The sequence below is a fragment of the Acartia tonsa genome, chromosome 9, assembly GCF_053477335.1.
Source record: "Acartia tonsa isolate MP-2025a chromosome 9, ASM5347733v1, whole genome shotgun sequence".
NCBI classification, from domain to species: domain Eukaryota; kingdom Metazoa; phylum Arthropoda; class Copepoda; order Calanoida; family Acartiidae; genus Acartia; species Acartia tonsa.
In genome coordinates this window covers 8,294,613-8,303,231 of record NC_137268.1, presented here as the reverse complement: position 1 = coordinate 8,303,231, position 8,619 = coordinate 8,294,613, and the positions used below count along the sequence as shown (strand labels likewise).

The window sequence follows — 8,619 nt, the reverse complement described above, 5'->3', positions numbered from 1 at the left end:
GGAGAACCCCATCGGTTCAGCAGTTAGCGAGATCCTTTGGTACAGACACACAAACACATAGACATCCTGTTACTTTTGTATAAAGATGTTGAAAAACATTCTAGCTTAAGATATTTTTAAAAGTGCCAGTTTTAGATTCCAGGTCACCCAAATTTCCAGGCAACATTTGAATGAATACTGTTGCTGCAATTTTAACTTAGAGACAAACTTAAATTTTCTTATATGCTTTTGAGTCATTAAATTTTCAGAGGATGGCAGTTGACCTCAACGCATAAAAATGTTGTCTAAAAAACTGTAAATCATATCTAACCTAAAAATGAAAATTTGTTTTAAAAAGTTCCTCTAACTTAAATGGTGGAAAAAGTGAACCAAAAAGTAAATTTTCTGCATTTCTGCACATAGAAATCTCGACTCGAACGAAAACTATAGAGTTGCTTCGCTACTGAAAAAAATTGACAACTTAAGTCCCTGTATATTCATTTCATAAAAAAATATAATTAGATATATTGTATAAAATATAAAAAGATAAAATATATAATGATTATATAAAGAAATATAAAATTTTTAATGTCTTATCTAATGAATAATTGAGTATAAAAGAGAATGAAAGTTTGAAAATTTCATAGTCATTGTATTGCTTTGTATTATAAGCTACAGTTTGCATTTACATCTTTCAAAATGTTTAGATTAATTGTTGCCTCTGTTTTGTTAAGGTGAGATTATTTATAATCAAATATTCCAGAGTTGATGTTCTTAAAAAAACATGTATTGCCCATTCAGCTATGGGTAGCAAGATCTATAAAAATATTTTTGTAAAAATCTTCCAAAATTACAAAAAAAATCTTTCAAAGATTTTATCAAATCTTCTGTTAATAACTAGAATTTTAAAGCAGTTTATTTATTGATAAATTAATTTAATATCTATAATACAAAGTTCTAAATTTTCTTTTCTTGAATTTACTAATTTTTGTATTTGAATTTCAGCTATGCTCTAGCCGCAGATACTGAAGAAGCTCCTTATGAGGTGTTAAAGGTATGCTAATCTATTTTTATTTATTCCCCCATTCAAATATTAATTTTTATATAAAAGTAACAGGATGTGTGCTGTCTGCATTTCTGTAACAAAGGATTTCGCTATTGCTGAACCGAAGTAGCTTCTTATTTGTCCTGGGAAGGTCAATAACTTTTCAGAGGAGGGTATTACCACCACTTCAAGAGAAACCCACCCTAAAAAAAGATTAAATTTTTCTTTCAAAAACTAAAATTAAATATCGACTTTCACTCCCCCCCCCCCCCCCCCCGGTTAATTGCCCATAGAGGGGCCTCTAGGGACACGTAGCTGCTAGTCATAGTAAACATATTAAATAGTCCTGAATGGTTTTAGCATATTGTACTGCCCTTCCCTCTCGCCACTCCCTCCCATAGATGCTACGGTTCAGTTGCAATGAAGATGAAAAACATATTTTTTTCAATATCCCCGATAATATTTGTTTTTCTACCTTAGGCCCATGAAGGATGGGAAGAAAGATCTGTTCCAGGCTTGAAATGGATTTCTGGAGATGGATTTGATATCAGACCTCATGATGGAGAGAGTGCTGATAAGGTAAACTCTCAGGAAGGGAGGGGACATTGGGATATTTATTACACTAGTCACCAAAGTTTAAAATAACGTTTTCGTATTAGCTTGCTTTACAACTTTGGGGACTTTTAATGAATTTTGATTGGTTGGTTCATTAAGTTGAGAGTCCAAATACTTTAACCACTTATTGTAATCTAAAAAAGGGTTAATTTTGTGTACTATCATTAGGGTTGAACATGAATTTATTGGCCATTGTCTTATCCCTTTAGATCCCTGGATAAACTAATCTACTATAATGGATATAGAATATGTGGATATATTGACAAGGGTAAATTTGTCGTCAATTTGGGTTGCTAACTTGGATCTAATTAAATGGTCAGAACGTTCATCCATTAGTAGTGGAGAGGAAGAGGAAAAGGGTTGGTTGGGGGTATCGTTATATTAGCCAGCTGCGAGTAGCACTATATGAAAATCTGGAGCAATCTGGAGACTATCTCTACAGTCTCTATGCAGATTTGACAACATTTTATATTTGTTTATGTACTATACTGTACCTTTTTTGCTTTTTGTTGCAGAGCTATCCTATAATTCACTTTTTTGACCATCCATAAATTAGTTAGTCTGCCATTATGTCCGTAACACTGTGGGGGAATGTTATTTTCTCGGCCATTATTAAAGATAGATAGCTGAATTTTATTATTATAATTTTAGATTTTCTACAAGCTGTTCCACTATATTGATGGTGGTAATGACCAGGGTGTCAAGATCCCCATGACCTCACCTGTCTCTTACAGAGTTATTCCAGGTATAGATAGATAGATAGCAGGAAAGAATAATACATAGATAGATAGTTTGATCAGAGCACTATGATCCCCATGACCTCACCTGTCTCTTACAGAGTTATTCCAGGTATAGATAGATAGATAGCAAGAAAGAAGAATAGATAGATAGAATTCTTTATGAATGCCCAATATAACATATATTTTTAAGGAGAGGGACCCAACTGTGAGGGTAACTTCACTATGTCTTTCTTTATCCCCATGGCATTCCAGGAGAACACTCCACTACCTCTGGACTCTGATGTCTACATTGAGGAGAGACCTGCCATGAATGTTGCTGCCCTCAAGTTTCCTGGCTTCCCCGGTGATGTTGACTTTGGAATCAAGGTAACAATATGTAGCTTTGTAAATATTTATTGAACTTATAACCTTATCACTCTCTTTACATTCAAATTTTTTAACATTCCTCATTATCTCCTATCCTTTTAATACCTTTATTTTTTTTCTATCCTCTCAACAGTCTTATATTTTATAACATAGACGTACAAGGGTGAAGGTGGCGTTTACTCCTCTTAAACCTTGAGAGCCCCATTTTACCCTATCCCCCCTTGAAATAAAAAAATAGATAAGATTACCCTTCAAACCTTTGAAACCCCTTATTTTACCCCCCCCCCTCAAATAAAGCTTGGACGTCCCTGTCTTATCATTCTTGTGTTTTCTAGGCTGCTGAGCTGTTTGAGCTGGCTTCCAGTGAGGGAGTAAATGCAGCTGTTGCACCTCTGTGGGAAGCTTCATATGATGGTCCTAATGTTATTATTAACAGGTATACATTCACACTGTGAACATTAGATAACTTAATACAGAATAACTTATTACAAAACGAAATCTTTACATTTATTGGTCACTGAATAATTCACTTAACTTAAATTAATTTTTAATAAAACATCTGTTTAAGAGAAAAAAAACCTTATTCTTGCCAAAAAAAAAGGACATTAAATTGCTAAAATACCTGCCTAAAATTAATCTTTTGTCTCTAAAAGTACAAAGCTGTTAGGCAAGGGAAGTTAAGCCCTGCTTGAGCTGATTTTGTTGAATTTAGCGATGTTAAAACAATCTGTTATGGAACTATAGTCAAAAGATCAGAAATTTGAAAACACAGAAAATTGTAAATGTCGTCTTCGAGTTTGAAATCCAAACCAAATAATTTGAATTTGATTTTTCAGGAGAAACGAGGTTTGGCTTGAGATCTAAGAAACAAGTGTTTCAATATTATAGAATTACATAGTGTATATTAGTTATTGATTGCACCATATAATAGACAGCGTTTCACAAATATTAAAATGAAAAATTATAAGATTAAAACCAGTTTTGCAAACCTCAAAGTGATGAAGGCCCAGGCTAAAAAACTGGTATTAATTTTATGAATTTTTCTTTATTATTTGTGGAAAATTGTCTGAAATATTATGCTATACATGATTTTTCAGTATGGCTATGAACCGGTTTCAAAGCCATACTGAAAAGGGTATCCCTATCTCTTAGATAGAGATGCCTGTCTGATTATAGATGAGCATGTATCTTATGTGATTCCTCTTATTGTTTACTTCTCAGTTTTTTTAATAATAAATTTTGTTATAAAAATTTCTTTAGTTATTAATCTTTAGAATTCTTTAAAAACAAGACCGCATAAAGTCAAAACAAAAATAATACACAAATATATGAGCATTATGACAACTTTTCTATTAAACTATGGTCCGATTTTTGTATTTGTAGCATTCTCCAATCAAGAGAAACCCCAAAACATATAATCATGGTTTTTAAATTCTCCAATTCATAACTGTAAATACAGTAGTCTTTAAAAGATGATTATTATTTCTTGTTACAACTTTTTATTGGAGGCTGCTACAAATACCAAAATTGGACCATAGTTCAATAGATGAGTTACCATAACGCTCATGTACTTTGATACCATCTGGGTCATCATCACCACCAGAAAGAGCGGCCTTAAGATCCTCATCCCCAAAATTAAGGTTTAGATTATCATTTTTTACCATATTAAAAAACTTTTTGTTTACTTTTTGGGCTAATTATTATTGCTTACAAGTATTTAACTACATCCTGTCAACTGGAGTTGGCAGCTGTCCTCTGAAGTGATAGAGGCCGAATTTCTTTTTTTCCATTTTTTCTTTCCTTGAAATACATTAATTTCTACCACATGATCACAATGTTATTGTTTAATAATCCACTTTATACTAAAAAATTTACACATTGTGTTTTGCATTAGGTCCTGCCACTAGGCAACATATTTGATATTTCTTGTGAATTAAAATAAATAAAATAAAATAAAAACTATATAAACAATATATCTATGTAAATATTCGTATCATATAATTCTGTTTTAATATGTTGACTGAAATAAATATTTTGATTCTACCCAATATCATGTATCAGTATAATCAATGCATATCTCCCTTCAAGAATAGCCAATTTAACAGAATTAAACTTTAAAAATGAGAGAAAAGTAAAAATAAGTTTTTTTTCTGTTGATTTAATAGTATCTGTGCATATAAAAGGTAACACCCAAATTTGCCCTTTTTGGTATTTTCATCAATTTTCCTTGAAATATAAAGATATCTTAAAACTGATTGATTGGGCTTGTAAAGGAACCATTTGAGTATCTTCGGTCGAAAAAGGTCTGATTTGTGAGCATTTTTGACCAAGTTGTGGCCAATTAATAATGAAACATATAAAAAAGTAACACACTTTATAGCAATTAAACTCAAAGTCACTATATCATTTAACTAGACATCTCTTATGGTATGGTATTTTGGACAAACAGACAACACTAAGATATAGAAAATTAATTAATGATTTCATCATCAAATAACATATTTTTTATTTTGTTTTACATAACTATATTTTACATTGAAATACTTTTAATACATGAGAACATAATAATTATTTTACATTTCAAGCCATACTTCATTTCTCCTAAAAATATAATATTTAAGAATATTTTTTGATTGTATCATAATTTTACATCTTTTATAATTTCAATAGATTGTGTCTCTAATACTTATTTGTCTCAAACTTAAATGTTTTTCTAGAAATTTCAGTCATATTTGCAAAAGAAACAATTGAGGTAAATACTTTTTAGCTACCTATTTTGACAAGATTACAAATTTAAGCAGACATTTTTTAACTGCATGACCTTCACTGAAAATGTCAGTCAAAGAATACTTTTCACATTATTATGTCACATCATGATGAACAAAATTTTAATTGTAGGTTAATAATGTTTGAATTACCTGTTAATAATGATATTAGGACCATCATAACTAGCAGTCCATAGAGGTACATCAGCTACATTCACACCCTCATTAGCAGCAAGCTCATAGAGTTCTGCTCCCTAAAAAATATACAATTAATTTCTGTTTATCTATTTACTGTTCTTTCTTTACTTGAGAAATATGAGGAATGTGAGAAAATCCCTACCAACAAACCTTTAACATAAAGAAGTAAGTTTTTTTCTGTTGCAAAGGATCTTGCTAACCCCTAAAGCGATATGGTTCTCCTTTACAGTGAATCTTCTTCTATGTCTCGGGATGGCTTTATGCTATTTTATTTTTACATATAAGTCTGGGTATGGTTTCAGGCTATTCTTCTCCCCTTTCACTTCGAATATAGAGCCCCTACATGAATGGGGCGTAGCCGCTGGTTTTATAGTATAGCACTAATAACATCTTCCCCTAAAAAGCTTACCTTAATTCCAAAGTCAACATCACCAGGAAAGCCAGGAAATTGGATAGCAGCAACATTCATGGCAGGTCTCTCCTCAATGTAGACATCAGAGTCCAGAGGGAGGGGAGTGTTCTCCTGGAATGCCATGGGGATAAAGAAAGACATGGTGAAGTTACCCTCACAGTTGGGTCCCTCTCCTAAATAAGTGAAGTATTGAAAATGAAACAAGAACAATTGTGTGTATAAGTAGTAAAGCAATGAAAAATTGAGAGATAGTGAGAAAGAAAAGTACATGGAAAGATAGATAAAGAACATACTTTCAAAGAGAGGGTAGAAATTAGTCAAAACAATATATTCATCTTGCTATCAAACTATCTTTCTTCATAGAGATGCCCTGTATGAAAGAAGAGTACTTGAAGAGCCATGGTTTTACATTTATCTATTCATCCTACTATCCATCAAACTTAATAACAGTTTTTCTACTTAAGATTACAGAGCTCTGATGAGTGCCTTATAACTATAGGAATCTTCACTCCTTGATTATTACTAAGTGTCTATTTATCTGTCTAAATTTCTAATATTTTCTTCCACAGAATAAATCTATAAGACACAGGAGTTGTCAGAGGAATCTCAAATTCATAATCTAATCATACAAACTACCTGCATGCAATTACTCTATAAAAGACAGTAATTGTCATAGGAATCCTAACTCCTTGAAAATTAATAATTATTGATATATCTTGCTATCTTTCTATCTATCTTACTATCTTCATACCTGGAATGACTCTGTAAGAGACAGGAGTGGTCATAGGAATCTTAACTCCTTGATCATTACCACCATCAATGTATGAAAACAGCTTCCAAAAAATCTAAATGATAAATATTAGAGTAAAAGAATAGAGGGGACATAAGCTATCTATAACTTTGTCCATGGTGTGGTACCCTGTGCTAACATTTAATTGGGTCAATGAATAACAGTGTTGAAAATATAAACACAGTCAAGTCGAGAGAGCAGAAAGCAATTTGCTAATGGTCTCTACCACTTGGGCCAGGTAGTTGTCTGGGTTATACATCTATCTGATACATTTATTTGTTAAACTCCATATAATACTGATTGGTAAATTGGAATGAAAATATTGCAACCAACAATAAAAATATCAAGATAGTTGTTGATAACCCCTCATCCAAAGTCACAAAGTATGTTGGGATATTCGGCTTTAAATCAATCAATGAGCACTTAACACTAGTTAATAGTTATCTATTTTATTGCTTACTCTTTGAGCGCTTTCTCCATCATGGGGTCTGATATCAAATCCATCTCCAGAAATCCATTTCAAAGCAGGCATTGATCTTTCTTCCCATCCTTCATGGGCCTAAAGTTAGATATATTGCTTTTAAATTATGAGGGATATATGCATTCCCTTAAAATACCCTCTTGATCACCAAAACCCCCTCCCCTCACAATTCCTTTAATTAAATTTTTCTTATAAATAAAAAAAATCATGTTCTGGTTGGCCTGCTTGGATTGGGAACTCCATGTATACTCCCCGAAGGATTACAGTCCCCCACAGAGGTTTGGGATAAGAAAAATATTAGAAAGTGTAATCCATAAGCTTCTTAGTAGAATTTTTTCTTCAAGCAGATAGAAAAATAGATTTTCTCTAGATATTAACAAAAGTTTCACCTTTAACACCTCATAAGGAGCCATCTCAGTGTCTGCCAGCACATAGCTAAACAAAAAGACTATTTAGAAACATATATGTAAAAGGTTGATGCAATCCAATTTAGAGGCAAGTACAGATTTAAATAAGTGCTTAAATATGTATAAGCCTATTCAATGTGAAGGTACTTATGCACAAAAGGCAAGTTGTTTTGTAAATGTTTAAAATTATAAGTTTGTGTGTAATAAAAGTTGTCGCAAATATAGGTATTAAACAATGGATTGCAAAGAGTTTAGCCAGTCCTTGTCAGAAAAGTTAGCATTTTCTAGACATACAACTTCAATACCTAAGGTATTGTATAAAATTGGACATTACTGACATATCATCGACATATAACATGTCGTATGCCAAATATGCCATAAAAGTGGTTATGGCTGAAAAAACATTGAAATTCTGATGACATTATACCTACATAATTATGTCGATACTAGAAGATATGAATTTTAAAAAAATAAAAAAATATTACCTTAATAAAACTGAAGCAATTACAAACTTGAACATTTTATAATTATTGATTAAACTTAAATGTATGCTTAACTCAATAATAATGTAAAGTAAATGTAAACTTTTTTAGTGTGTCATTTAATTTATACCTATTTTGTAACAGATAAGACTTTAGAAAACTTTATGTTTTGTATAAAAGTAGATCAAATTATCTTGCGCTCTCAATTTTAATAAAATTAATTTTACTATCATAACTTTCTTTGTCTGTTATATAATTTTTTCGGCTTTAGCATTTATCATTGGTGAGGAGATGGATTAGGAGGGGTGCATCAACACCCCTGGCAAAAAGATGGAGGTC

At 31.8% G+C, this 8,619-nt stretch overlaps 2 protein-coding genes across 2 annotated transcripts; one reads left to right on the top strand and one right to left on the bottom strand.

Annotated features, from left to right (window-relative positions):
- The first annotated feature begins 487 nt into the window (after positions 1-487).
- LOC145328142 (heme-binding protein 1-like) lies at positions 488-3,996 on the top strand. Its single transcript, XM_080171720.1, has 7 exons — positions 488-713; positions 985-1,033; positions 1,505-1,603; positions 2,291-2,384; positions 2,570-2,745; positions 3,081-3,181; positions 3,582-3,996. Exons 1-7 carry the CDS (start codon positions 679-681, stop codon positions 3,607-3,609), a joined length of 582 nt encoding a protein of 193 aa, XP_080027846.1. The 5' UTR covers positions 488-678; the 3' UTR covers positions 3,610-3,996.
- A 1,108-nt stretch (positions 3,997-5,104) lies between these two features.
- LOC145328143 (heme-binding protein 2-like) lies at positions 5,105-8,422 on the bottom strand. Its single transcript, XM_080171722.1, has 7 exons — positions 8,284-8,422; positions 7,781-7,826; positions 7,371-7,469; positions 6,872-6,965; positions 6,118-6,293; positions 5,664-5,764; positions 5,105-5,346 (listed from the first exon to the last, which is right to left on the bottom strand). The coding sequence occupies exons 1-7, from the start codon at positions 8,316-8,318 to the stop codon at positions 5,319-5,321; spliced, it is 579 nt and encodes a 192-aa protein (XP_080027848.1). The 5' UTR covers positions 8,319-8,422; the 3' UTR covers positions 5,105-5,318.
- Between the last annotated feature and the right edge of the window lie 197 nt (positions 8,423-8,619).

Bases quoted from the DNA above. Each gene is read 5' to 3' on its own strand.
- LOC145328142 (XM_080171720.1), top strand. From the start codon at position 679: ATGTTTAGATTAATTGTTGCCTCTGTTTTGTTAAG. The intron at 714-984 runs GTGAGATTATTT...TTTGAATTTCAG, and splicing joins GTTGCCTCTGTTTTGTTAAG to CTATGCTCTAGCCGCAGATA. The intron at 2,746-3,080 runs GTAACAATATGT...TGTGTTTTCTAG, and splicing joins ATGTTGACTTTGGAATCAAG to GCTGCTGAGCTGTTTGAGCT.
- LOC145328143 (XM_080171722.1), bottom strand. From the start codon at position 8,318: ATGTTCAAGTTTGTAATTGCTTCAGTTTTATTAAG. The intron at 6,294-6,871 runs GTATGAAGATAG...TCACTTATTTAG, and splicing joins CTCTTACAGAGTCATTCCAG to GAGAGGGACCCAACTGTGAG. The intron at 5,347-5,663 runs GTAATTCAAACA...TTATATTTTTAG, and splicing joins CCTAATATCATTATTAACAG to GAGAAATGAAGTATGGCTTG.